General features: G+C 53.4%; 2 protein-coding genes across 17 annotated transcripts in view; one reads left to right on the forward strand and one right to left on the reverse strand.

Annotated features, from left to right (window-relative positions):
- Nucleotides 1-11,256, forward strand: part of ZBTB17 (zinc finger and BTB domain containing 17) — a 33,084-nt gene extending 21,828 nt beyond the window's left edge. For 4 of the 8 annotated variants that reach the window (XM_044769763.2, XM_070510981.1, XM_070510982.1 and 1 more), the window contains 14 exons: nt 4,262-4,468; nt 5,766-5,954; nt 6,619-6,759; nt 7,105-7,230; nt 7,891-8,129; nt 8,232-8,374; nt 8,470-8,770; nt 9,182-9,269; nt 9,365-9,481; nt 9,573-9,693; nt 9,936-10,066; nt 10,383-10,592; nt 10,698-10,787; nt 10,870-11,256. In XM_044769763.2, coding sequence (XP_044625698.1) covers nt 4,264-4,468; nt 5,766-5,954; nt 6,619-6,759; nt 7,105-7,230; nt 7,891-8,129; nt 8,232-8,374; nt 8,470-8,770; nt 9,182-9,269; nt 9,365-9,481; nt 9,573-9,693; nt 9,936-10,066; nt 10,383-10,592; nt 10,698-10,787; nt 10,870-11,153 — 2,385 coding nt within the window. In that variant the 5' untranslated portion in view covers nt 4,262-4,263 and the 3' untranslated portion in view covers nt 11,154-11,256. Of the gene's footprint in view, nt 1-534; nt 615-4,261; nt 4,469-5,765; nt 5,955-6,618; nt 6,760-7,104; nt 7,231-7,890; nt 8,130-8,231; nt 8,375-8,469; nt 8,771-9,181; nt 9,270-9,364; nt 9,482-9,572; nt 9,694-9,935; nt 10,067-10,357; nt 10,593-10,697; nt 10,788-10,869 lie in introns of all 8 variants that reach the window. The other 4 variants (XM_070510984.1, XM_070510983.1, XM_070510980.1 and 1 more) reach the window with 3 other exon arrangements.
- Nucleotides 11,257-13,503: 2,247 nt separating this feature from the next.
- SPEN (spen family transcriptional repressor) overlaps nt 13,504-26,590 on the reverse strand; it is an 80,819-nt gene continuing 67,732 nt past the window's right edge. For all 9 annotated transcript variants that reach the window (XM_044769761.2, XM_044769758.2, XM_044769762.2 and 6 more), the window contains 5 exons: nt 16,254-24,420; nt 15,344-15,844; nt 14,980-15,174; nt 14,220-14,378; nt 13,504-13,776 (listed from right to left, as the gene is read on the reverse strand). In XM_044769761.2, coding sequence (XP_044625696.2) covers nt 13,645-13,776; nt 14,220-14,378; nt 14,980-15,174; nt 15,344-15,844; nt 16,254-24,420 — 9,154 coding nt within the window. In that variant the 3' untranslated portion in view covers nt 13,504-13,644. The remainder of the gene's footprint in view (nt 13,777-14,219; nt 14,379-14,979; nt 15,175-15,343; nt 15,845-16,253; nt 24,421-26,590) is intronic.

The raw sequence follows: 26,590 nt of genomic DNA on the forward strand, positions 1-26,590 counted from the left end.
CACGCTGCAGGGCTTCCCCAGGCCTCTCCATTTTTCCTTCTCAAATGAATTCCTCGTGAGGCGGGCCAGGGCTGTGTGTCCAGCCAGGCTTTTGGTCTTCAGGACAGCATCCCAGCCCTGACACCTGAGGTCTCCCCCATTAGTCAAGGATAGCAGCTGAGCAGCCAGCGGCATCACCACTCAGCAGTTTGTGTCAGAAGCTCAGCTCAGTCTCTGGCAAGTTGTGCGCTGCCCTGGGGCTTCACTTTCTCATCTACATGCCGGCTGTGGGCTCGATGCGCTCTGTGGCCATGTTCGGTTTGTGTTTTCTGTAGGTCTAAGTTTTTAGGGTCTGTCTTAGAAGTAGCTGTAATTAAGGGCCCACATTTATCACCCTTAAAGCAAGATGAAATAAGGAGGAAGGGATCCCACACTTGTGCTTGAGTGAGGGCACTGCATGCCAAGGGTGGGGCCGATGGTGACAGCACTTAAACATCGATGTTGGTCAGGAGCAGCAGATGGCTGTGGATCTTATTATTGTGTTTGTCTCCTCAGACAATGACCCCCTCATCGTGCACTCAGGACAGGCAGGTCCCACCTCCCTTGGTACCCACATGTCCTACTGTGTGGCCCAGGCAAGTGAATCACTTTTCATACTCTCGCCTCTTTTCCTGGACCTGTCTAAGTTGGCCAGATTCTGGTGGGTTCCTGTCCCTGTAGAGTGTAAAGAGGAAACAGCAGACAGTTGGAGGATTGCTATGATCATTCTAGAGAATTTCATATAGGTTTGCAGGGAGAGGACTGCCTGGTCCTAGCTCAGCCCCTCTGAGGAAAGGACCAAGCCTGCTGGCCCCTCACCTGCTCACCACATCGCCTTGGGGAGTGAGAGACTGAGCTTTTCAGCAGGCAGCCAGCTGGTGGAGGTGAATGCTGAGAGACAGTGGGGCTGGGGCCTCCGAGCTCCACCTGCCCCCAGGGGGGTGCGGTTATAAAATCCACAGTGCCTGCGCCCATAGCATCTCTGTGGGTGACAGCATTTAGCACTCGGCAAGCCCCCCGGGGCTGTGCTCACACTCCCTGGGGGCTGATCACAGGATTGGGCTTGTGAGCGTATGTTTAAGGCTGCTTATCTGTTTGTGGGAACGGCCTTTTTCTTTTCCTTCCTTTTAGTTCCTCTTTCTACTTTCCCCATCTTTCCCTGCTTCTTCCTTCTCTTATCCTCTTCGGTTTTCTCTCTTCCTTTGCCGCCTTTGATTTTGTCAGAACAGCTGCTCTCTTAGGGTTATTTCTCCATTGGAACAGCTTTGGAGGCTGTCTCCGAGGAATTCTAGAGGCCCCTGGTTTTCTCCTCCTGACACCCACATTTGGGGAGGAGCCCACCTCTGGGCGGGCATCTCGAGTCACAAGAGTGCAGTTAGCTTTGGGTGGAAAGCATGAGTCATGAGCACACAGCTGCTCTCCTGTGTGGGTGTGGGTGGCGGACTGGGGGGACTGTGCCACCATCCACCCTTTCCCAGGGACCCTTAGCGGCATTCCCCCCAAGGCCTCTGAAAGTGAGTGCACCCCTGCCCCCCAGGGGTTCAGCCCCAGGAGAGCTGGGCTTTGCTGTCCTTTTCCTGGCAGCTCCCGGGTAGGTGGCAGCAGGAAGGCGGTGGCAGCCTTGGGTCCCAGGTGAGGCTGATTAATCCCTGACCTTTGAGCCGGCAGGCCCCTTTCACCCTGCTGGCCGGGAGTCTTTTCTCACATTTATCTTCCCAGCAAGTCAGATCGCTTTCTGGCTGGAGGATTCTGCTTTCCGCAGGTTCCAGCCTAGGGGCCTGGGAACAACCCTGTCCCTTGGAGGGGTTCAGCCGAAGCTCCCTGGTTGATTCTGAGTCTCCAAGACACTTCTTCCCAGCTCAGTGTCCGGGCTGGCTCCTGATGAAGCTGACGGAGCCGGGTCTGCTGCCGGGAGGGGAGAGTTAGGACCTGACTCACAAGATCCAAACGGGCTTATTGTGAAGCTGGTTGAGCACTTGGCCCTTGTGGGCCCCTGTGTTCCCTCCCTTTCTGTACTTGGGAGGGATTTCACCTGGGGCTCTTGACATGGAAGGTGACTGGTGCTTGGGACTTGGGCTCCCCCCACACACACGCACACACCTGTCTGCTCACGTGGCTTTTTCCACGGCCGCGAGAAGACAGCTCTGGGCTGATTTGGCCTGCACCTCCCCTCAGCGCCTGTTCTGGGTTCCCTTTACACCTCACCTGGTGGGTGCTCGCTTCAGGGCCCAGGCCAGAGTGCCTTGGCCTGGGTGTTTAACCCATGGACTGGACATTGGTTCTTTTCCATGTTCTCCAAAAACTTCTTGTTTTAGAGCAGCCAAAATTGTCCCTTGTATTCCTTCAGGTCACAAACGGGAACTTGTTTTTTCCCGGGATTGAGGTGTCCTGTGTTGGTAGTGGCCTTTGGTCCGGTGGCTCCGTGCTGCTGCCAGCTGGTTTGGCTCCGGAGCAGGTTGTTGGGCAGACACAGAAGGCCCAGCTGCCCTCCTGTCTTAGTTCTTGACTCCAGGGGTGGCTTCTGGCTCTTCTTTGATAATGCTGAAGAGCTCTAGCCACAGGCACTTATGATATAACTCAGAGATCCCAGAAGCTGTGCCTTTGTCTGGGAGCTTGTGTTTGGAGGCTGGGACCAACGGACAGCCTGGAGATGTTGGAGGAAGGGAAAAGGTGTTTCTAGGTTCCCACCAGCCACAACTCTGAACTCATCACTCAGAGGCCTGCACTTTGTGGCGCATGGCCCGCTGCCAATGTGCCACGTTCCCTTACTTGATGGAGCCCTGCCCATCCACCCAGCGACTTCCCCCAGCTCAGCAACTGCATACCCCTACTTTTGAAAAGTTTCCAGACACCACGGGCGGCTGGGTTTTGCATCCTTCGAAACTGATCCGTGCTGGCTAAGCCACATGCGTAGGGGCGTGGCTTTCGCTGCGGTTCATCACAGCCAGACAGCCATACATGGTCACTGCGGCTCCAGAGCTGCAGCACGGTGACTCACCCCCAGGAGGCTGATGTAACAAGGGAACAGGAGCCAGTGAGGGGCTGCTGAAACCTAGAGGCTGAGATCCCCAAAGTGTCACTCTCATCTCCTCAGAAACAGCCTGGGGCAGCTCTGAGCAGACCCAGCCCTCAGAGAAGAGGTTCTGGAAGAGCTGGCAGAGAAACCACTGCCACTTTTCAGATCCTGGGCCAGGACGTGATGGCCTCACCCTGTTGGATCTGTGTAATGTGGTCCCAGGAATGGACGTTTACTTTTATTGTGAAATTGGTTGTTTCTCAAAAGGAGGGCCTACTTATTTTCCCTAGAAAATGCTGATGCTGAGACTGACTCTGGTGTGGTTCTGGGAGGAGGGGAGCTGACTTAGACACTTACTTAGTCGTGGCTTGTGCAGGTCAGGATTGTTCGGCTCAGGCCATGGGATCTTTCTGAGCCTGTTTACTTGAGACGGTTGTGGGATTTCCAGCATTAACTGAGGCCTTTGACAGAGAAACTGTGGCCAGGCCAGCAGCTCTTGGGGTCAGGATCAGAGTTTATTCTTTCTCCAGGGACAGCCTAGAGAGGTTTCTAGGGGCAGCGGACTCCTCAACTTATGTAGTTCCTTGAACCCATGAATCAGAGAAAGGGGGGTGGGGAGAGGGAGGGGTGGATCCCTGCCCTTGAGGGCAGGGCTTTGCCAGTGGACAGGGAAACTCGTGCCAAGCGCTGTGGGTGCAGCGGGAGAGGGCCCGATGCCTGAAATGCTGGGGCTGAAACATTGCCTTCCAAAGGCATATTTCACCTGTGCATGACAGAAGAGACATAAGAACAAAATAAGAAGGTTTTCATAAAGCCAAATGTGTCTAACTGAAAGATCTGTCCTTTTTCTATGATTATGTCATGCATTCTTTTTATAAAAAATGTTAAACTGACCATGTCTTTTTTTTGAAATGCTGACAGTAATCAGTGTTTTGTGTTTATCTTTTTACTGTCTAATGTCGTTCCCTGGCAAGACACAAAGGTGGCTGTTTGTTGGTCCCTTGATGCTTTCTGGTTTTTGGAACTTTCCTGGCCAGTAAACCCGGGAAGCTGGGAGCTGCTGGCCGGTCCTGGCTTGCTGAGGGTATCCAGAGTTCTCTGCCCTTTGTGGACTGGTGTTAATTCTCCCTGTCTCCCCACATTGCTCACCCGGGAGTTTCGGGGTTGACTGTCGAGGTGGTTGGTGTCCTCTCGGTGCTAACACACAGGCCCTTTGGCTTTCCCCAGCCATGGATTTTCCCCAGCACAGCCAGCATGTCTTGGAGCAGCTGAACCAGCAGCGGCAGCTGGGGCTTTTGTGTGACTGCACTTTTGTGGTGGACGGCGTCGACTTTAAGGCCCATAAAGCAGTGCTGGCGGCTTGCAGCGAGTACTTCAAGATGCTCTTCGTGGACCAGAAGGATGTGGTGCACCTGGACATCAGTAACGCGGCAGGTACCCCGCTGGGTCCAGGGCCGAGCTTGTTGAGAGCCAGAAGCTGTAGTTGGCCCTGTGCCATGCAAGGTCCTCCTGACACAGCTCCTGCCCTCCTGGGAGCAGCACCTTCAAGCAGTGCGGTGTGCCGGGCCTCCCACACAGGCCTCTGGCCGTGAGCAGAGTAGCAAGTTCCTAGCATGTTTGGGGGCACTTTTTGACAGGGCGCAGGGTGGTAAGGGACAACTGGCAGGAAGAGTTCATGGTAAGCTCCAGGCTGGAGTGAACATGGGACAAGCTCATCAAGAGGGGCAGAGAACAGGTGGGCTCAGAGCCCCCCGGTCCCTTTTCATTGTTGAGTCAGTCCTGAACCCCCTTCCAGTGCTCACCATGATGGAGACGGCAAGGGTTGGGGCCAGGAGGGGTGTCAGGAAGGCCTTGGGATTGAGGAAGGAACTGGTCCTAGATTTGGGCTCCCAACCAGAATGGCGTGACATGCCGTGAGAAGGTCGGGGCAACGTGTTGTTTCCCCATTTTACAGCTGTGGAAACTGAGACCCAAAGAGGTCAGGTGACTGGCCTGAAGGTCAGATAGAGAGTTTGCAGCAGAGCCCTGCTGAAAGCTGGTGCTGGCACACTCTGGTTGGAGTGTCATCTGGCAGTGAAGTCTAGTGGTTGGGTACAGAGTGTACAGTTGGGCATTTACGCCCTCTGTCCTCTATGCAAGGTAGATGTTCACACCCTCTGTCCTTCAGGCAGGGCAGGTGTTCACACTCTTGGCTCATACCCTCTGTCCTCTTTGCGGGGTGGAACTTTCACACCCTCTATCTTCCCTGCAAGGCAGGTGTTCACACCCACTTGTCCTCTGTGCAGGGCAGGTGTTCACACCCTCTATCTTTTGTGCAGAGCAGGCATTCACACCTCCTGTCCTCCGTGCAGGGTGGGTGTTCATATCCTCTGTCCTCCCTTCAGCCCTCTTCTCTGTGCAGGGTAGGCGTTTACACCCTCTGTCCTCTGTGTCGGGCAAGCATCCCCCGCCCCCGTCCTCCATTGAGGGCGAACACCCACACCCTCTGTCTTCATGCAGGGTGGAGGTTCACACCTTCTGTCCTCTGTGGGTGTTCTTCTTTTTGGAGGTTGTTGTCTGGCTGAGAATCCCCAGGTTGCCCACCTCTCCGCCAGCACAGGAGATGGGGAGATGGTGGCCTGCCCCTCTGCTTTTCACAAAGCCCTGGCTCCTGCCTCTGAGTGGAGCAGCTGGGCAGGTTGCTGGTGCCAGGCCTTGAGGTGGGTCTGTGATGGCTGTCTGTCCTTGGCAGGCCTGGGGCAGGTGCTGGAGTTTATGTACACAGCCAAGCTGAGCCTGAGCTCTGAGAACGTGGACGATGTGCTGGCTGTGGCCAGCTTCCTGCAGATGCAGGACATCATCACAGCCTGCCATGCCCTCAAGTCACTTGCTGAGCTGGCCGCCAGCCCTGGGGAGAATACAGAGGTCTCAGCCATGGAAGGTAAGATTATTGGTAGGCTTTTGCCTTAGCAGGTGGCTTTTGATAGGGGCTCTGCCTCTGACTCTCTGTGTCACCTCTCTGAGTCTCAGTTTCCTCATCTGGCCTTGCCTGCGTTGTGGGTGCTGGTGAGGATTAGCTGCAGTAGAGTGTGAGAAAGGCCTCTCAGGGCTCTTCTGCCTGCCCCCCCTGCCTTCTGCCAGTTCCCTGTGTGTGCTGCTGCCCGAGAGAGCCGGGGAGCCGTGCCTGCCTCGAGGCCTTTGCACAGGGGGTCTGCCTCTCCTCCAGCTCTCCTCTCCCTGGCCCTTCCCTCTGCTCCCCTGACCCCCTCCGAAAGGCCCTTGTACTGGGGTGGGCCAGAGTCCTTGCACTCCATGTGCAGAGAGCCATGCCCCTCTCCTCCTAGCACTGGCATCTTGTCAGCGTCCTCGTTGCGTGTGTGAGGTCTGTCTCCCCAGCTAGTCTGTGGCTGCTGTGTCCTGTGCCCCGCCAGCAGCCTGTGCAGTAGGCGCCCTGTGCATAACTGGTTGAATGAACAAACCAACAAACCACTACTTAGATGCACCCCTGGGAGGACCCCGAAGAGCAGCAAGTGCTGGGCCCCCTCACCCCTCCAGGTGGTGGGCACTTGATGGGAAACGGCAGGTCTGTCCTCTTCCATCTCCAGGAGGGGACAAGAGAGCCAAAGAGGAAAAGGCTGCTGCCACCATGCTGAGTGAGCTAGACCCGGCCGGAAGCAGTCCACCCACGGGCCCAGGCAGAGAGCCCAAAGAGGAGCGAGGCGGCCAGGCCGAGAGCGCGGCCAGTGGTGAGTTGTGATGCTGAGGACCCAGCTGGCTGCCCAGTTGTCACCCAGCAGCCTGGGCCCCAGTGCAGTAAGGGGCTTTCTCAGGAGGCTCCTGGGGAGGGAGGGAGGGTGGCGCAGGCAACTGTACCCCTTGAGCTCCAGTCACCCAGATGACCCATTGTTCTAGAGCGTCTGTTCCAGCCAGAGCAGAGGCACAAGCAGCCTGAACTTGGATGTCCTACCCCCACCCCCACCACGCCCACTCCCAGACCACAGCCACTGCCAGGGACCTGGTCCAGAAGAGCCATCCAGCCCCTGGACAGAGGGTCTCAATCCACCCTCGGTGTCCCCAAACTCCTACCCTAGGTGCAGAGCAGACGGAGAAGGCTGATGCCCCCCGGGAGCCGCCACCCGTGGAGCTCAAGCCTGACCCCACGAGTGGCATGGCTGCTGCTGAAGCCGAGGCGGCCTTGTCAGAGAGCTCGGAGCAAGGTATCCCCCCCCAGCCAGGGCCAGCCCTAACTCACACATCCCCCCAGCTGATCCCGCTCTGAGCCACCCTTTCACTTTAGCCTTTGGGCCGATGTCATCTTTTCTCATTCTCCTCCTACCTCCAGCTGATCCCGCTCTGAGCCACCCTTTCACTTTAGCCTTTGGGCCGATGTCATCTTTTCTCATTCTCAAATTTTGACATCAGTTGCTAGTGCTGTGCACCCTGGCCATGCTGTTAGCACAGAAGCATCGTTGATGCGGCAGTGGCCCTTCTGCTTCTTCCCGGCACTGAGTACCCACAGCATCGGCCCCCCTGCTTGTTTGCTGACAGCACCCTTCCCACTGTGCAGGCAGCTGGGGCCTCGGCTGGACTGAGGCCCACCTGCATCCTCCAAGCAGCGAATGTCCCAGTCGGCAAGACCACTGGTACTTCCTCTGGCTGTTGCTGGAGACCATATATTAGTGACTCCCGGACACTGCTGGGCCCCTACTAGGTGCCCATGCAGAGAGGGGGGGGTGTGAGAGATGAGACAGCCCTAGGCCTGACTTGGTCAGTTGCCAGGTTGGCTTCCTGGCATTTGCCTGGCTCTGAGGTCATGGCCCTTTGGAGGCCCCTTCTCATCTTCCCGGTTGCCTCAGTTCCCGCCCTTCTCATCGCAGAAATGGAGGTGGAGCCAGCCAGGAAGGGAGAAGAGCTAGAGGAGGAGGGTGCCGCGCCAGCTGCCGTCAAGGAAGAGGGGCCGCAGCTGCAGAAGGGGGAGGCTCCTGAGGAGAGCGAGGAGTCAGCGAGCACGGACTCGGGCCAGGAGCTCGGGGCGGAGGCCCGGGGCCTGCGCTCGGGCACCTACGGCGACCGCACGGAGTCCAAGGCCTATGGCTCCGTCATCCACAAGTGTGAGGTGCGGCCTGCAGGGGGTGCTGGCCTCTGTCCTACCCCGCACCCCCCACCCCCACCCCCCCAGCCCCGCAGCCCCCTCACGCCTCCCTGCTGCACCCTGTAGGACTGTGGGAAGGAGTTCACGCACACAGGGAACTTCAAGCGGCACATCCGCATCCACACGGGGGAGAAGCCCTTCTCCTGCCGGGAGTGCAACAAGGCTTTCTCCGACCCGGCTGCGTGCAAGGCCCACGAGAAGACTCACAGGTACGGCGCCCCAGGCCCTGGCCTCCTCGCCCCCCACCCCGGCCCTCTTTGGAACCCAGCGACCCCTCCTCTCCCTGTTGCCTCCTGACCACCAGCCCGCTGAAGCCCTATGGCTGCGAGGAGTGCGGCAAGAGCTACCGGCTCATCAGCCTGCTGAACCTGCACAAGAAGCGGCACTCGGGCGAGGCGCGCTACCGCTGTGAGGACTGCGGCAAGCTCTTCACCACCTCGGGCAACCTCAAGCGGCACCAGCTGGTGCACAGCGGCGAGAAGCCCTACCAGTGTGACTACTGCGGCCGCTCCTTCTCCGACCCCACCTCCAAGATGCGCCACCTGGAGACCCACGACACCGACAAGGAGCACAAGTGCCCACACTGCGACAAGAAGTTCAACCAGGTGTGCAGAACCTTGCGGGAGCGAGCCCACGGGCAGCGCCCAGGCATCCGGGCCCTTGCAGGCTGGGGTGGGGGAGGAGCTTCGTCTCAGGAGAGACAGGCTCGGGAAAAAGTAGGTGGTGGTGGCTGAGTAGAAAGTGACCCTGCCCTGGACGGAGCTCTGGACTGCTCTGCTGAGGAAACTGGGGCAGCAGGTTGAATCAGGGTGGGGTTCGGGCTGGAAAGAACTGGAGTGGAGTGGTTTTCCCTTTCACTGCTGGGATCTGGAACCTTCCATTGGCCTCGAGGAAGGATGGAGCCATCCACAGGCCCCTGGGAGGACCGAGAATCAATTGTTCGCATTGGGAGGGGCTGCTGCGGCCCGAGGCCCAGTTCTATGGGGTGGCCCTTCTGACCCCCTTCCTGGGCACAGGTGGGGAATCTGAAGGCCCACCTGAAGATCCACATCGCAGATGGGCCCCTCAAGTGCCGAGAGTGTGGGAAGCAGTTCACCACCTCAGGTAGGGCCAGGGCTGCCCTGGCTGCCCTCACGCCCCTCTGCTCCTCAGCCACCTAGTGGTGCCTCATGCCACGGCCTCCCTTGGTCTTGCCCCAGGGAACCTCAAGCGGCATCTTCGGATCCACAGTGGGGAGAAGCCCTACGTGTGCATCCACTGCCAGCGGCAGTTTGCTGACCCTGGCGCTCTGCAGCGGCATGTCCGTATCCACACGGGTGGGTGAGCAAGCCCGGTGGTGCCTGGGGCTGGGGAAGGCATGTGGGGAGGAGAAGTAGGTGCTAACACCTTCTGCTGTCCCGTCCCCAGGTGAGAAACCATGCCAGTGCGTGATGTGCGGCAAGGCCTTTACCCAGGCCAGCTCCCTCATCGCCCACGTGCGCCAGCACACTGGGGAGAAGCCTTATGTCTGCGAACGCTGTGGCAAGAGGTCCTGCCCCATCCATCCCACCCATGGCCGGGGTGCTGTGGGGTCCCTGGCACTCTGCACGGTGAAGGGGTCAGAAACAAACTTAGGGCTCGGTTGGGAGCTAGGCAGACGGCCGTCCTAGCCCCGGCATATGCCCCAGGAGTTCTCTCCAGCCTAGAAGATGAGGCAGGAGGCCCAGCCCCGCTCCCCTGGCCCCAGGCTTGGGCAGCTCAGTGCGAGCCCCTCCCTCTGTGGCCCTGCAGATTTGTCCAGTCCAGCCAGTTGGCCAATCACATTCGCCACCATGACAACATCCGCCCGCACAAGTGCAGCGTGTGCAGCAAGGCCTTCGTGAACGTGGGGGACCTCTCCAAGCACATCATTATCCACACTGGTGAGCATGTGCCCCCCGCCCGTCTGTCCCTTCCCAAACCCTGCTCTCGGTGGGACTGCTGGGAAGGGAGGTACCCCCAGAGCCCAGCCTTGAGTGCTGGCACTTGCTACAGGTGGCCTTGAAGGAAGTTCGATTCACATGAGGACCCCATTTTCTTAGAGCTTCCATAAGGTGCAGGGGCCACTAGAGTCTTCTGTGCAGCTCTAGTAGCCGCCCCAGAGCACTTGCTGGAAAAGACAGGGCTGCCGGGGAAGCTGGAGGCCACTGAGGTCCCCCCCTCCCCAATGGCAGGCGAGAACCTTGCCTCCTCCCCCAGGAGAGAAGCCCTACCTCTGTGACAAGTGCGGTCGTGGCTTCAACCGGGTGGACAATCTGCGTTCCCACGTGAAGACCGTGCACCAGGGGAAGGCAGGCATCAAAATCCTGGAGCCAGAGGAGGGTGGTGAGGTCAGCGTGGTCACTGTTGATGACATGGTCACGCTGGCCACCGAGGCACTGGCAGCAACAGCTGTCACTCAGCTCACAGGTGCGGGCTCCGGGCAGCAGAGGGTGGTCATGGGTACTTTGTCTCTGGGGTGGCAACAATGGGGCAGGTGCCTCTGGCCTCAGGCCCTGCTGATTCTGCCCCCAGTGGTACCGGTGGGGGCTGCGGTGACTGCCGATGAGACAGAAGTACTGAAAGCTGAGATCAGCAAAGCTGTGAAGCAAGTGCAGGAAGAAGGTAAGCAGGGCCACCCAGGGCGTGAAAGCTGGTGGGCCCCAAGGGTCCTTCCTATCCTCACCACAGCCCCCAACTCCCACAGACCCCAACACCCACATCCTCTATGCCTGTGACTCCTGTGGGGACAAGTTCCTGGATGCCAACAGCCTGGCTCAGCACGTGCGGATCCACACGGCCCAGGCACTGGTCATGTTCCAGACAGACGCGGACTTCTACCAGCAGTACGGGCCAGGCAGCACGTGGCCAGCCGGGCAGGTGTTGCAGGCTGGGGAGCTGGTCTTCCGCCCTCGGGATGGGGCCGACGGCCAGCCTGCTCTGGCAGAGACGCCGCCCACAGCTCCTGAATGTCCACCGCCTGCCGAGTGAGCAGGCATCTCCTGTCCTGACTGTTTATTTAAGGATGGATGCCACCCTAGACTGAGAGGGGTGGCCCCATTCCCTAGAGAGAATAAATTCGATTATTTTCTAATGCTGCCTATAGCTCCCTATGGGGTGGGATGGGGAGCTGGCAGCTGTGGCTGATGCCATGGAAGGGCTGCTCCAGCCAGGGACCAGCTGGCAGAGAGCTGCTGCTTAGGAACGCCAGGCTGTCCCTCCTTTGGAATGGAACTGCAGCCCCGGGACCTGTCTAGAAGCAAGCTGGCTTCTTTGCCCCAAGTCTGGGTGTGGCCAGAGAGCACAGCTCCACATGCCCCACCCTCTCATCCAGTCTCCTCTTTGGTCTTCTCATCTATTCAGCTTTAGGACCCTGCTTCCCCTCTGCCCAGGGGGTTGGGAGCTGGGTCAGCAGGGGCTGGCCACAACTACTTACCAGGATCCAGGCAACCAAGAGAGGGCCCAGCTCAGGGACTCATTCAGCCAGAGCAGCAAGGTAGGCAGAGGGCACCAGGCCCAACAGGCCACGTGCTTGCTTCTGTTGGGCCTGGGGAAGCAAGAGGACTCCACACTCGCCTAACAGTAACCCAGCCTGAGTATTCGAGGCCAAGCCAGTGCCATCCTTTGGAACATTTACGTACCCTGAATCATTGGTGTCTCTACCACCAGGCTGAGGACCTGGAGGGTCAGGAATGAGCTGATGGGGAGGTGGGAGACACAGCCCTGCTGAAATGAGGAGCAGCAGGCCGGGGCCATGGAGGAGCTCATTCTTACTCAGGTCAGCAGGGAGAGGAGATGCCGTCGCTGCCCCTTTTCCACACAGTTCACCCCCAGCAGCTGTAACCCCTCACTCAGAGATGGCACCATCTTCTCACACCCAGAGTGTAGTGTGTGGAGGAGCCCGATGGATATATTGCAAGTGAGAACAACTCTGTGGTCTCTGTTTCTGACACACACACACACACCCCAGCCAGGCTTGTACTGGTCCAGCTGGGAAAGCCTGGCCCACCACCCCACCCTCCTGTCTAAAGGCAGCTGCAGGAGCACCATCAGGCCAGGCTCCGCCACTGCTGCTGCTGCAGGGCCAGCCTGCACCCTACCGGAGGAGGCAGGGGAAGAGGCAAGGCACCACAGCTTGCTTAAGATGCTTCTGAGTTTGTGTGGGGGTGGCTTTTATTCTGTATCCAAACTGAAGTGCCTTCCACATCACCCAAGAATCAATCAGGACCTTGAAGTGTCACAGATATTTACACCACAGTATTGAAAAATGGTTTAAGTTCAGTCTGTGATGAAAATCTCATTTTGTAGAAGATAAAATAATCCTTGGGGAGGATTAAGTGGCAGAAAGGAACTAGGTTCCATATACAGATTTGGTGGTGGGGGGTGAGAAAGCAAGCAAAAGTGGGATGAGGGCCAGCTGCTCCTACAAGCTGAGGACCCTTGGTCCTCCCACCCAGGTGACAATCACATCCACACTTGATGTGTTTTGTATTTTTTAATAAAGTTTGTAATCCAATGGACACACAAAACAAAACTGCGCTGAGAAAAAGTTTCATAAATTAATAAGTGTTAGGAAGTTGGGGGAGAGGTCAAGGTAAAAGGAACAGGGGAAGCCAGTCTTTTTGTACAGTCTTTTTGTGTGTGTGACACTTCCAAATCGCGGGGGCAGGGCCCGTGCTGTAACGAAGCGCACTTATACAAATGAGTGACAATACAAAGTCTGAGTATGAAAATAAGATTTTCTCTGAAAACACATTTTTGGCACAGATTAAAAAAAATGTATGTCAGGGGAATTTGATTTTTTAAGTCAGTATTATATATATTTATATATATTATATATTTATATATACACACATCCCAAGTTCTGCGTATCCCACCAAGAAAGGAAATCCTGTTTGCTCGTTTTCGATTGTAAACTGTACAATCCCAGGTGAATCAGAGATGGTGGCAGCAGGAGAATTAAGAAAGGTGACACATCCAAATGAGCAAGGGAGGGAGGAGTGGGGACAAAACAACCCAATGAAATGTTCCTTGACCCCAAGGTTTCAGCAGAAGTCTGAAGTCCTGCGTTAGAGTCCAGAGTGCCACAGCCTGTCTTCACTGTGCAAAAGTCCAAGTCACTAATTTAGTGCAAAGGCAGTTCTGTTTTCTTGTTTCTTAAAAACAAAAACAACAAAAAAATTAATTCCACTGCCATGTTCCTTTTCTCCCAAAAAAGGAGAAACCCAGCCCCGAGGTGTCTGCGAGCCCATCGGCTGGCGGTCTGTCCTGGGTTAAACGTCATGTAAACATACAGGCAGCAGCACCACTGCCCAGAGGGCCTGCCCGGCTGGGGCGGGCGGGCGGACAGGAGGGCGAGGCTGGCGTCCGGCAGTGGAGTCTGTCCCTTCGGCAGCTTCTTCCTCCACTTGGCTGGGTTATCCTTTGTATTTTTTGCTGCAGAGCCTCGGGAAAATACACTGAGTGGTGACCATTCAGTGGCTCACACAGAGGCAATGACAATCATGAGGTGGGGAGAAATGTTGGAGATGCTGGCAAGGAGGTCAGGGGCCAGACGGGACAGGTGACTCTCGGAGAACTCGCAGGGCGGGAAGATCTGCAGCACATAGGCGGGCTGGAGAAGGGGACGACGGGAGAGAGAAGTGGGACCCCTGTCTTCACATCACCCACCCCACCACCATTCTTCCTTTAAACATTTCCAACTAGGGGCCCTGAGGAGGCCCAGCTAATGTCTCCATGATTTTGTCTACCGTAAGAAAACTAGGAGGTGTCAGAAAACCAACATGAACCTTTTCTGTATCACTAAGCTAAAGAGAAACCTCTGCTGTCTCAGCTGTCCCTTCACTGTCTCCAGGATGGGCAATGGCAGCCTCACCCATACGCTGTTTGTTTTCTCTATCTGGAATGCCCTTTTGCCCACCTTGTCTAGGAAACTTTACTGGACTACTCTAGTTGGCACTGGGAGCCAATGCCACCAGGTTACTCAGACTGCCTGACTAGCCGAGACCAGCCCCACGGGTGTGTGCACCGAGGAAGGACACTGGACAGTGGGCTGACCTGATTGGAGCCAGGGTTGGGAACGTTGATGATCCCTGCCGCCTGCTTGGCCTGCAGGTAGGTGATGAAGGCAGCCTTGAGGGACTCGGTCTGGCTCACGACGTCGTCTTGGTCTCGGCCACATGGCAGAGCCAGCAGCAGACAGTAATCTGTCTCCACCTGGGGCAGAGGCAGCTATCAGTGATCAGGGGCCTCCTCCCAAAACAGCAGCCCACACGGAGGCCTGCCCAACCCAGGGGAGTTGACTCCTAAATCCACAAAAGTCCCTACCTCTGAGATGACAAAGTCCACCCTCATGTTTGTTGAATGAAAAAGCACCTTATTTCTGGGTCTAGAGACATTTTATACCCCCAGTGGAGACAACATGACCTTCATCAACCACTTCAAAAATGCCATTACTGCAGGGCCGACCCCGGTGGTGCAGTGGTTAAGCGCACGCATTCTGCTTCAGCGGCCCGGGGTTCGCCGGGTCCAATCCCGGGTGCCGACGTGGCACCACTTGGCAAGCCATGCTGTGGCAGGCGTCCCACATATAAAGTAGAGAAACATAGGCACGGGTGTTAGCTCAGGGCCAGTCTTCCTTAGCAAAAAGAGGAGGATTGGCAGCAGATGTTAGCTCAGGACTAATCTTCCTCAAAAAAAAAAAAAAAAAAAGCCATTACTGCACCCCATGACAAGCCAAGGAGACAGGCAGGTGGAGGTCACCCATCACTTCCATCCCTGTGGGTGGGACAGTTGCTCACCTGGGCCTGAGCCTTACCGTCATCCTTCGGGCAACCCCTTCCAGCTGTGAGGCCTCCAGCCGCATCCTCTGGGCAATCCTCAGTGGGGGGCCTCCTTCAGAGAGGGGCAAGGACCGATGGGCCAGGACATTGTTGCCGGAGACGAAGTGGAGCTGCACAGCAGCTGTGTCATTCTTGAGGGCCAGCAGGCCCTGCCACACAATGGGGTACTTCTGCTCACAGGGAAACAAACAGGATAGTGAGCTCATGGCTGGAGAGCAGAGCCATGCTGGACATGGCCCTAGGCAGCAGCTCGCCGGTCTAAGTCAAGCGGGGATCTTAGGACATTTAACACAGCTCACAGCTTGGAGGGCAGTAGGGGAGACCCCTGCCCAGGCTTACCTTCAGAAGCTGGACCATATCCACAGGCCTCTGGGAAGTCAAGTGTGGAGAGGAATCTTGTTTCGGGGTGGCCTGGGCTTCAGGATGCGGCAGAGCCAGTCCTGGAGGGGTGCTGGGGCCTGAGGTTGTGGGGACAAACAACGGCTGCTTTGGGACAGCCTGAGCAGGCAGAGGGGCCGGGAGGTCAGGCTTCATAGAGACCGACACGGGGGAAGGATAAGAGGTCTGGCTTGCTTCCGCCTGTGCCCTCTGAACCTGGGCATGAGGCTCAGCTGGCCTGTTTGTAGGTATGGTTGGGAGGCGAGGCTGCTCTACTCCTGTCTGGGTCCCCTTCGCCTCCTGGGAGACCTGAGGCATCTTGCTGCTTGATGGCTGGCCTGGCTGGCTGAGCTGGGAGGGCTGCGCAGGCTGGGCAGGCTGTGTAGACTGTGTGGGCTGGGCAGGCTGTGTAGACTGCACAGGCTGAGTGGGCTGTAAGGGCTCACCTTCAGGAGGGGGGCCCTGGAGTTGGGCAGGAAGAGAAAAGGACAGTCAGAATCTGTTAAGCACAACATTGTGCCCTTAACTAACTGGCCATGGGCCCTGGGCAGGGTTAGGGGCAGGGCATCTCCTGTCAGCCAGGCCCAGGGAAGGGGCTTTAGCCTGACTGTGATGCTCCCGGGCATTCAGGATTGACAGTTCTGCTAAAACGAGGTCACCTATTCCCTGTCCCCCGACCCCCGCAAGCAGGGACCACCACTACAGGTTCCTACAAAGAGCACTTTCCCAAGTCCGTCAGCTCTCCATGCTGTGATCTGCCCCCTTCGTCCCCAAATTCAGGAAGCTCTTTAAGCTTAGCCACGTATTTTAGGGACCTGACTGGCACCTGACCTATTATTTGGACCAGAACGGTGACTTCTGGCACTCTCACCTGAGCAGGAGCCTTGGCGCGGGAAGGCAGGCCAATGGGGGCAGCAGCAGGAAACTGTGTGTGTGTGAGCTGAGCCGGGCCGTGGTACGTACGGATGTCTCCATATCTGTACTCTTGGAAGAGCTCCCCGCTGGAATGCACAATCTGCACCCCATGGGTCACCACCACAGGTGGGGTCAGAGGCAGCCCCTGGAGCTGGTTGCTGGGGGTGACTGTGAGGATTCGGGCCTCACCGTGAGGGGCAGGGGCAGGGGCTGCTTTGGCATCTGCTGTCTTGGCAGCTTCTTTTCCTGGCTGCTGAGGGGCCTTGCTGGCTGGTGGCACCTTCACCACCCCGTCTGCTGCCCGGGGCTGCTCGCTGACTGCCGTCACATGGGGATGCACCATGATCCTCACATCCCGGGGCACGGTGTATGGATGCAGTCGGTACTCAGACTGCATGACCAGCACCTCTGACTGCACAGGGGCTGTGGCTCGAGCGACAGGGAGGTGATAATGTACTTCTTCCTCTGGAGAGTGCTGGGAGGCCAGGGCAGGCACACCAGCTGTGGCTGGCTGGGGTGTGCCCGCACGCTGTGGGGCCCTGACCTCTATTTGCTGGGGCTGCAGTGGGGCCCGAGGAGAGTGAAGTGTCTCTGGCCGGATGCTGTAGGTGATGCTGGGCAGCGTGGGTGTGTTCATTCTCACCTCGCCCTGGGACAGGTGGCTAAGGGAAACGGTCTGGGTGATGCTGTGGGGTGGCATGATGACAGACTGCTCTGGGTGTATGCTAGAGATGAACTGAGGCACAGGAATGCCTGCAGCCAACATGACTGTGGCATTAGTAGAGAGAGGAGTGGATGTGGTGGTGCTGGGGTGGCTTGCCCTTGGGAACGGAGATGGAACAGGCCCACTGGGTCGAGGAGAATGTGCATCTGGCTTTGTAGCCACCAAATGGGAGACAGTTCGATCTGTTGGGGTACTGGGCCCCGAGGTGACATGGTTCACTTCTGCAGGCAGTTTGCTGGGCAGAGCAGGAGGGTGGTGGGGAGTGAGAGTGGACCCCAGGTTAGCTGGCTGAAGGACCTTGGTCTCTATTTTGAGGGTGACGGGGTCAGCAAGCTTTTTATTAGTGGTGACTATGCTTGGGGTCAGGACCAGCTGATTGTGAACCAGCACTGGGGGTGTGTTTATGCCCTGGGTGAGAACCTTCACTGTGCCACCCTGGGTGACAGGTGTGGACACAGAGAGGTGAATGGGTTCAGGCTTCTCCAAGGATGGACGGTCAGCCTTCACAGATGAAATCACAGGAGATGCATTGTACGTCTGGGCAGTCAGTACCAGAGTGGAATGGGTGGCCACATTTGCATAGCCCGAAGGAGCTGGAGGGCCTTTGGGCAGAGGCTGCGATGGTGCTACAGAATCGGGCTTGACCTGAGACTTGGACACCGACTGTTGAAATTCAATGTCCATTGCACTCGCTGGAGGGATCTGGCTGATCTTGGCGCTGATCCGCTGTGGGCCTTCAGTCTTCTGCCCTGAATAGCTCAGAAGGACAACCCCCTCTGAAGTGTTCACACGCAGCCCAGCACCAGAGCCTGTTTCCGCCGAACGGTCGTCAATTACAGACATAGACCCTGGGTGGAACCGACTATTTTCGTTACTGCTTGATCTCTGTTTGCACTTTGCTGAGGATGCAATCACTGCGCCTGTCACAGTCACTGCACCTGTTGTTGTGGCAGTCACACCACCAGATGCAGCAGTCACCGCACCTGATGTGACTGTCACTGCACCTGTGGCGGCATTCACTGCCCCAGCAGCGGCACTCACCACACCCGTGGCGGTGTTCACGGTGCCCACAGTGGCGTTCACCGGAGCGGTGAGAACGTTCACTGGCCCCGTCAGAACGTTCACTGGCCCCTTCAGGACGTTCACGGGGCCCGCAGGAGTGTTCACCAAACTTTTCAGCGTGGTCACTGAGCCCTTCACAGGGCCTTTCAGGGCATTCACTGGCCCAGTCAGCGCATTCACTGGGACCAAGGAGACATTCACCAGGCCAGTAAGTGCACTCACCAAGCCAGTCAGGGTTTGAGGAGCTGGTTTTGCCAGAGTTATCTTTTGTGAATTCTCCAAATCAATGCTGACAGGCATCCGGCTAATGACAGAAGTAATTTTGGGAGCAATGACTGGAGCCACCTTTTCTTTGTCAGTGGCTACTAGAACCTCTGAGGCCTGTGTATCGGAGGTGTTTGTTACTGGATTTGCTGGTTTTTCTTCTAAAAGAGGCTTTTTAGATTCAACTTGAGGGGGTGGCGCCTCATGCAGGCAAGGGGCAGCACTGACAGGCTCAGCAATGGCAGTTGTGACACTTGTGGAAGTGATGCCCGTGGCAGATACATATTTGGGGTCCATGAGGATCTTCCTCAGCGTATTGGAGCTGGTGTCGATGTCAGAGGCTTTTGTGTCTGGGGGAAGAGCTGGAGAGGGGGTGGACTGAGCCCGTGGCTCCTCCTGCCTTGTGATCCACTCTGTCACCTTAGTAGGGGGACTCTGGTGTGGGATCCCCCCAGAGGCAACAGGGGGTGGGAGCTTTGCTGCAGTTACAGAAGGAATTGTGGGGGTAGGTATGCTTGAGTCACTGGGGGGGGTCACTGGGTCACTCTCAATGATGGAATGCACCTTGAATCTGGCCTGAGGCTCATCCTCCATGGGCACGGGCTGCGATGGGGGGAGAAGGTCTGGGAGCACAGACACTTTGGTTGGAGTCTTTTCTTCAACACTGCTTTCTTGGGACAAGTTTTCCACGGATGGAGTCTTGCTTGGGTCAGAAGCACAGGACTCAGGGAGAGGGGACTGGGGCTTTTCACTCTGCTTTTCTTCCTGTGGAGTTTCTGGGGGTTGTGTCGTCGTCCCCTCACTTGTAGCAGGACTCGTGCTTGGCACTTGGTCAGGTGCCAGGACACGGGTCTCTGCAGTACTGCCTGTTTTCTTGTTTGTGTTCCGTTTGCGGCGGGATCGAGTTGTCTTCTGGCGCCCTTTGTCTTTCCGAGCAACAGCAACTTCTGCTTCTTTCGATCCTTTGGCTTCTGGCACTGGGTGGGAGGTTTCGCTGCTCTTCCCTCTGGCTTCCTTGGTATCTGCTGAGCCCACTGATGGGTCAGGGGTGCTGTCTGGTGGCCCGGAAGATTCTGTAGCAGCCTCAGTCTCCAAGATGCCAGATACGGCCTCATCGGTCTCAGGCTCCATTCCTTCCTCAGGAGACTGCAGCACTTGAGAATGGGGCTGCAGACCTGTCTGAGATTCTGCAGGGTAAGGTGGAGGTGCTGGGAAGTTTTCTGGCTCCCCAGAAATGTCATTGATGATTGAACCAATGGCCGCAGCCAGTTCGGTTTCACTTGCTTGGTGTGCAGGCTTGTTCCCGTCCTCAGCAAGGCCCTCTGGTGCATCTGTGGCTGCCGCCTTGAAAGCTGCAGCGGCAGACGTTTCAGTGAGCTTGGCGATGTTCTCCACGGCCTGCTCCAGCTCCATCTGCTTGGATAACTGCTTGGCTTCTGGGGACGGCTTAGAGGCAGGCACATCTTCCTTCTCTGGTTCCTTGTCTGCATCAGCTGGACCACTGTTCAACTGGGATGATAAACTACCCTCCTTTTGGGGACTCTCGCTCTTCTCAGGCGAGACTGCCACAACCCCAGGTTCCTTCTCTGCTGCCAGCCCTGCAGAGCCTGCAGCCACAGCGGAACTGGCATTGGCATCCACATTTTTCAGATTTGCAGATCTGTCCACTGCTGACCGAGGGTTTCGAGATCTTCCTCTCTTTGACTTGGAGTTTTTTTCAGGGGCTGTTTTTTTCTCCACCACTTCAACTGGAGGGGTTTCAGGTGGATTTTTGTCTGTGCTAATTTCCTTTTTGTCACGTTTCTGTTCAGTACTTGCTTCTTCTTTATCAGTCTTGGATTTTGTGCTATTTTCTTTCACGTTTCCTTGGGGACTCATCTCGGTGGTGGCCTCAGGACGTTCAGCATCAACTTTTGGTTCATTTTTCCCCTTTTTCCCTTGTGGGCCACCAGCAGCTACTGATTTTTGGGATCTTGGGGATCTCCATCCCTCAGCTGGTTTGAGTGTTTCAACTGGTTCTTTCGCCTCGGCCTCATCGTCGTCATCAGCTCGACGGCGTGTTTTTGGAGGCCTTCCCCTCCGAGGGGTAGTGGGAACTGCTGCAGCCTCCTGAAGCTCCCGCTCCAATCTCTTCCTTGTCACTCTCGGTTGCTCGGTGGGCTCTTTGACTGGAGAGCGGCTCTCGTGGTCACCCATGGTGGCATAGACACTCCTTACATTCCGGCGCCTTGTTCGGCTGAGGGGCAAACTTGGCTCAGGGTGTTCAGGGTCTGCAGCTGAGTTTTTAGAGGCAGTCCTTGTAATCTTCTCTGCCTCCATCTTCAATTCTAAGAGCTTCTGTGCTTCTCCTCGCGGAGAATTGGACCGCTTGAGTTTTTCTCGATCTATCCTCTCACTCTTCCTTGTGACAGGCTTCTCCACGATACTTGCTGCAGCTGCCTGAATGGGGGTCTTGGAACGTTTACTTTTGTTTGGCTTTTTATCTTTTGCAGCAACTGGAGGATCAACCTCTACATCTTCAGCAGCTTGAGGCTGAACCTCAGGAACAACTTCAGCTTTTTGATTTGCATTAGGCTCAACATTAGCAGTTGAATCTGGCTTCTCCACTTTTGGCTCATCAGCTTCCTCAGGCTTCTGAGTCGGATTTGAAAGTGGTTGGGTACTATCAGGCTCTGGATCTGCAGTGATCTCTACCTGGGAAAATGAGGCCCCAGGAGTTGGAGGCTTTGCATCCAGATAAGGCAGCTGATCAACTGATGAATTTTCTTCAACAACTGAAGGAGTCCCGGCAGCATCTTTCTTGGTGTCCACTCCTGGGGGCAAGTCAACTGGTTCAGGTTGCTCCACAGCAATGGGAGCCAGTTCAGATACAGGTTTTGCTTCTTCTGAGACAGAGGCTGGCTCCATGTTCTTCTCTTCTGTCACTGAAGACGCCTCTTCTGTTTTTTCACCAGCTGTCTTCTCCACTGATGCTGCTGACTCTGGCGTTACAACTGTGACACTAGGAGGCCCAACAGAAGATGGAGTTTTCAGTTCTGACTCTTTAGTCTCAGAAGCAGATTCTGGGGTCTTGGGATGATCCTCTATATCTTCCTGTTTCTCAGCCTCTTTGGGTTTTTGGTCTTTTTCTTTTTCTTTCTGTTGCATTCGTGTGAGCTCCATAAATCTGCTATGGAAAAGAACTACTGGCTCTTGAATCAAATCAGCTGTGCTGTTTGCTCCATCAGATGCCTGCCTCCCGTACAACCTGCCAGAAATGAAGTCAGGTTCTTCATCTTTTCTCTCTAGATGCTGCAGTCGCTTGGAATCTTGTTCAAAGATTGAGCTGTGTAAAAAACGAGAAGCAAATAATTCTTGCCTTTCCTGTTCTTCTTCTTTATGATCATCTTTTTTATCATCCATTTTTCCTTCTGAATCAGTCCGAATTTTCTTCTTTTTCATGTACCAGGATGGAATAGGTCTTGGAGCAGAGTCAACCTTTTCTTTATCTTTGTTGTTTCGAAAATTAGCAAATCGGGAGTCCCAATCGAGAAAAGACCAATTTTCTTCTCGAGATGAAGAGAGGGATTTAGCTCTTTCAAGTAAAGCCTTAGTGTCTGGTGTGATTGTCTTATCCAATGCAAAAGAATAAAATTTATTCCTTTCTAAAGAACTAGAGAGTCTTTCATCTCGCTCACGTAGTTTGTCTTCTCTGTCCCTCAATAAAAAAGACAATCGAGAACTTTCGTATAATGCAGAGGCCCTGGGTGAGTGGGATTTGTGTTCAGCATCTTCATCAGAATCAGAAGGCACCTCACCAGGTTCCAAGTCACGTACGGACCTCTTTCGAAGGCTGTCTCTCTTAATTATGCTGTTTGGGAAACTCACATCAAATCTGCCGGCATCTTGTTTCATTTGAGAGTCCCAGCGATTTAGTTCATCTTCAGAATGCAAAACAGTTAGCTTTATTTTGGCCATGTCTGCCATCTGTTCTCTCCTGCTAGAATCATAAGGATTAAACTTTAAGGACTCTTCCCTGACTGTTATATTAGAATAGGGGAGACCTTTTTCATCTACTTTAGGAGACCCTTTAACTGACATTAGCCTAGGGGAGCTTATGGGGTCATCTTCTTCATGGAAAGAACCATGTCGGATACTGGGAGAGCCACCAGTCCTTTCAGAATCTTCACTGATTTGGCGTGAACTTCTGTAATTCCTCTCTCTCTTGGTGCAGATATCAAAATCAACATGGTCCATCCTCTTCTTTTTGCTGGGAGGAGAGTCGTCAGTGACATCTTGAGGAGGTTTGCCGACCTCGTGAACAAGACTACGTCTTTCATATTCATCTACATCTTTTTTAGGACTGCCAAACTTCTCAGACTTGGCTATTTCCATCTCCATCTGCTGTTTTCTACGACTCTGCTCCATTTGTTTTCGGTAACTCTGTGTGTGATCAATATCAATGCCAATTTTTTCTTCAGTATTTACTGAATGTGGTTTCTCTTGGCCTGATTTACATTCAAGTGTTTCATCACGAAGACTGCAATGGTTCTTCCTAATATCTTCTCTCTCTGGTCCTTGATCATCTAATAGCTGCAGCTGTTTGAGCTGTGGTTTTGAAGGAGTGGGTTTTTTTGATTGGATTTCTTGATTTTCCACAGATTCACCTACTGGTTCTCCTAGCCTTGCTTGCAGGTCTGAGTTGGGCCTTGAGCCAGTTCCAACAGAAATATTGGCAAGCTCCTGACAGTCTTTTGGGCTGGAAACAGCATTAAGTCTATCTAATTTTATTTTTTTAGATTCTCTTTTAAGAATTTCTTTCCTCACAGGTTTTCTTTCAGACTCTCCTTCCCTCAGCAGAATGACATCTCTAGATGAAATGTCAGGCTGCTTTTTTAAAAGCACCCGAGCATCCTCCATCTCTGGACTATTTTTCTTGACTTCTGCTTTTTGCCTTTCTGCTTTCAAATTGGAATCTGCAAAACGCCTTTTCCTTGCTTCCAGCTTCTCCAGATCCACAGCGCTGACCCCATCGGCAGTCTGCTCTGGTTTTAGGTGCTTCCTGGGTTTAAGCCTGCCTTCCTTTTCTACCACTTCTCCGTGGCTTGAAAGCCCCTTTTCCTTTGGCACTTTCATTCTAACAGATTCTGGTTTAGACAAGTCAGATTTCACAGGCTCCGTTTGAGAGACCTGAAGTTTCTGATCTAGGGCAGAAGACTTGACAGTGTCATTATCAAACTTGGCTTTAAGCTTTTCCAAAGGAGTGTGATCAATAACCTTGCCTTCTTTTTCTTTCACTCGAGTCAAAACCACACAAGGCATGAGTTCTAGGCGGTTTTTGGCTATTCCTTCCTTGTCAGCTTTGTCTCTGCTCAGTTTATTAGAACTCCTTGATTTTTCAGGGCTCTGTTCTCTCTCGTTTTCTTGGTCTGTTTCTGAAGACTGAGAACTAGGGGAATGAACTTTTCCTTTTCGTTTCTGCTTATCCGTTTTGTCCTTTTCCACTTTTTCCTTCCTTATTAAGCGTCTCTCTCTTTCCACTCTCTCGGGATCAAAAGTTCGTTCTTTATCTGTCTTTTCATTTTTTGTGTAACGTTCCAAACGAGATTTGTCAAGTTTATCATATCTTGGAGGGGAAAGTGAGCTACAGCTTCCACTCCGGTCTGAGGATCGGCTGTACATCCTCCTCTCAGAATCACTTGGCAACCTCTCTGACTGTGAGGGAGATGCGCCAGGACTCTGAGGGCGTCGCAAGTGCACTGGACTCTGACTGCGTTCAATGGGCCTCCTCTCGTGGTCTCTGTCCCGGTCAGACTCAAATCTTTCACGTTCTCTTTCCCGTTCCCTTTGCCTGTAACTGTATTCCCGAATATCTTGTTCATAAGGATCATTTCTGTAATCCCTGTATTCCCGAGGATCGTCATAATATCGTGATTCATAGTAGTCTCCTTGGTAAGTTTCCCATTCTGAATAAAATTCTCTCCCTCGAGGTGGATAGTCCCGTCTGGAATCCTCAGGATATGTACCTGGAGTACGAACATTCTCATAATATGTACGATCTTGGCTATAGTCATAAGATCCCCTTCGTTCCTCTCTGCCAAAAACCAAAAAAGAATATATTAGTTCTTTTTGTTTCCTTGCCACTTACACATGAAATCATGCATACAAGATTACAAAGTCCTGCCTCTGAAAATCTCTGCCATTATTTAATCATTAGTTAGACCTGCACTGTCCAATATGATAGCCACTAGCCCCCTGTGGCTACTGAGAATGTGAAATTTGGCTAGTCTGAATTGAGATGTGAGTGTACATTATACACTCTACTTGGTAGATGTAGCTTAAAAAAAAAGAAACACTTCAATAATTTATTTAGAATGATTATATGTTGAAATGATAATATGTTAGTTTAGACATACTGAGTTAAATAAAATTTCACCTTTTCTTTTTATTTTTTAATGTGTCTACTAGAAAATTTCAGAGCACCTCTGTAACTTGCATGGTTTCTCTTGGACAGCAGAGCTTCAGCCGTGACTTATAATGAGCACCGTATTAGACAGTGTCACATCCCCACATTTCTAAGTCTTTCATAATTACTTTTCTTGCCAAAAGATATTCTTAGCACAACTTGGGAGACAAATGCACTGTTTGGAAAAACAGATAATTTAATTAAAATCTTCCCATCTATGTGACCTGTATGATACTGATAACACCTCTATCTCCAATTCACAATTAAAAAACACATATTGGGGGCAAGTCTCCATGGGCTCAGTCTCGTCATTTGTAAAACGATAACTTGTCCTCATAAGGCTCTTAAGAAGATTAAATAAGATAACATTTGTAAAAACTTTCCTAGCATAATGCAAGGCACATACTTGGCTTTCAGTTAATGTTACTTTTTCCCAACTGCTAACTAACAAATCGATGATTATAAGCTTTGTGAGAAGATTCCTCAACTGTGAAAGAATTCACCACCACGGCCAGCCCCATAGCCAAGTGGTTAATTTTGCGAGCTCTGCTTCAGTGTCCTGGGCTTCACCGGTTCAGATCCTGGGTGTGGACCTACATACCGCTCATCAAGCCACACTGTGGCGGTATCCCACATAGAAGAACTAGAATGACCTACAACTAGCATATACAACTATGTGCTGGGGCTTTGGGGAAGAAGGAAAAAAAAAAAAAAGAGGAAGACTGGCAACAGATGTTAGCTCAAGGCCAATCTTCCTCACCAAAAAAGAAGAAGAAGAAGAAGAATTATTCACCATGGCTTTTCTCCCACAGTGACATGTCCCAGTGCATTCAAAATAGGATTAAGTTTGCACACAAGACCATGTAGGGTGTATAAAATGAAATTCGTCTTAACAGGTCAATTCCTTCACTCTTGTTCACTCTCAGTTTTTGTTCTCTCAAGCAGGTATGGCTTGCTCCTTCTACAGAGTATTGCCATTAGTGGCTCACTGAAACATAACGAATCTAGAACTGAAGCCCCTAAGGGCATGAGCTTTTGTCTTCTTGGCCACAATTTCTCTAGCTCTTTTAACAGTGCTTGGCTCAAAGCAGTCACTCAAATATCTGTTGAGAGAATGAGCCTTAGGAAAATATGTCAAAGCTGCTACTGTGTGATGTTCCAACCCATTTTCAACAGCAAAGGAAGCACCTAGACATAACACTCAAACACTGGAAGCATCAAATAACACATTATTATATGCACTTATACTGAACTTTCTCAGTCCAACGACAATATTTTATGACCTATGAGATTTGGTTTAACTGGATTCAAGATGATCCTTCTACAGTTCCACAGGAATCAGATTCTTTGCCTAAATACTGGCCAGGCATCTTGCAAATAAATGTTACTAGGCATGAAATTAAGCTAGCTTAACTCCTTACCACCATAAATACAAACTCCAAGGAAGCATCATTTTCATATGTAGAAGTGAACACACTACACGCTTTCTAATATAAAGTGATTAAGACACCGAAAAGGGTCGTTGGTTTACTGCTCAGATTAATAGTAGGCTTGAACTCATATTTTAAATAGTCTCGATATTTTTGAAATTAAGCTAATTAAATTATATCCGAAAATACCAAAAAAGTTATAGAAGTCAAAGGTCTATGTGTAAACATTAGTGCTGGAGCACTGGTCACTTTAATAAATCACGGCTTTGCACCTATTTTGCTGGGCCCTATGACTACCAAAAGAAGTGAGCGTTCCTGCCCTCAAGGCACTCAACTTACGCAGGAGATAGTACACAACTGAGCACTTA

The sequence above is a fragment of the Equus asinus genome, chromosome 5, assembly GCF_041296235.1.
Source record: "Equus asinus isolate D_3611 breed Donkey chromosome 5, EquAss-T2T_v2, whole genome shotgun sequence".
Taxonomy (NCBI): domain Eukaryota; kingdom Metazoa; phylum Chordata; class Mammalia; order Perissodactyla; family Equidae; genus Equus; species Equus asinus.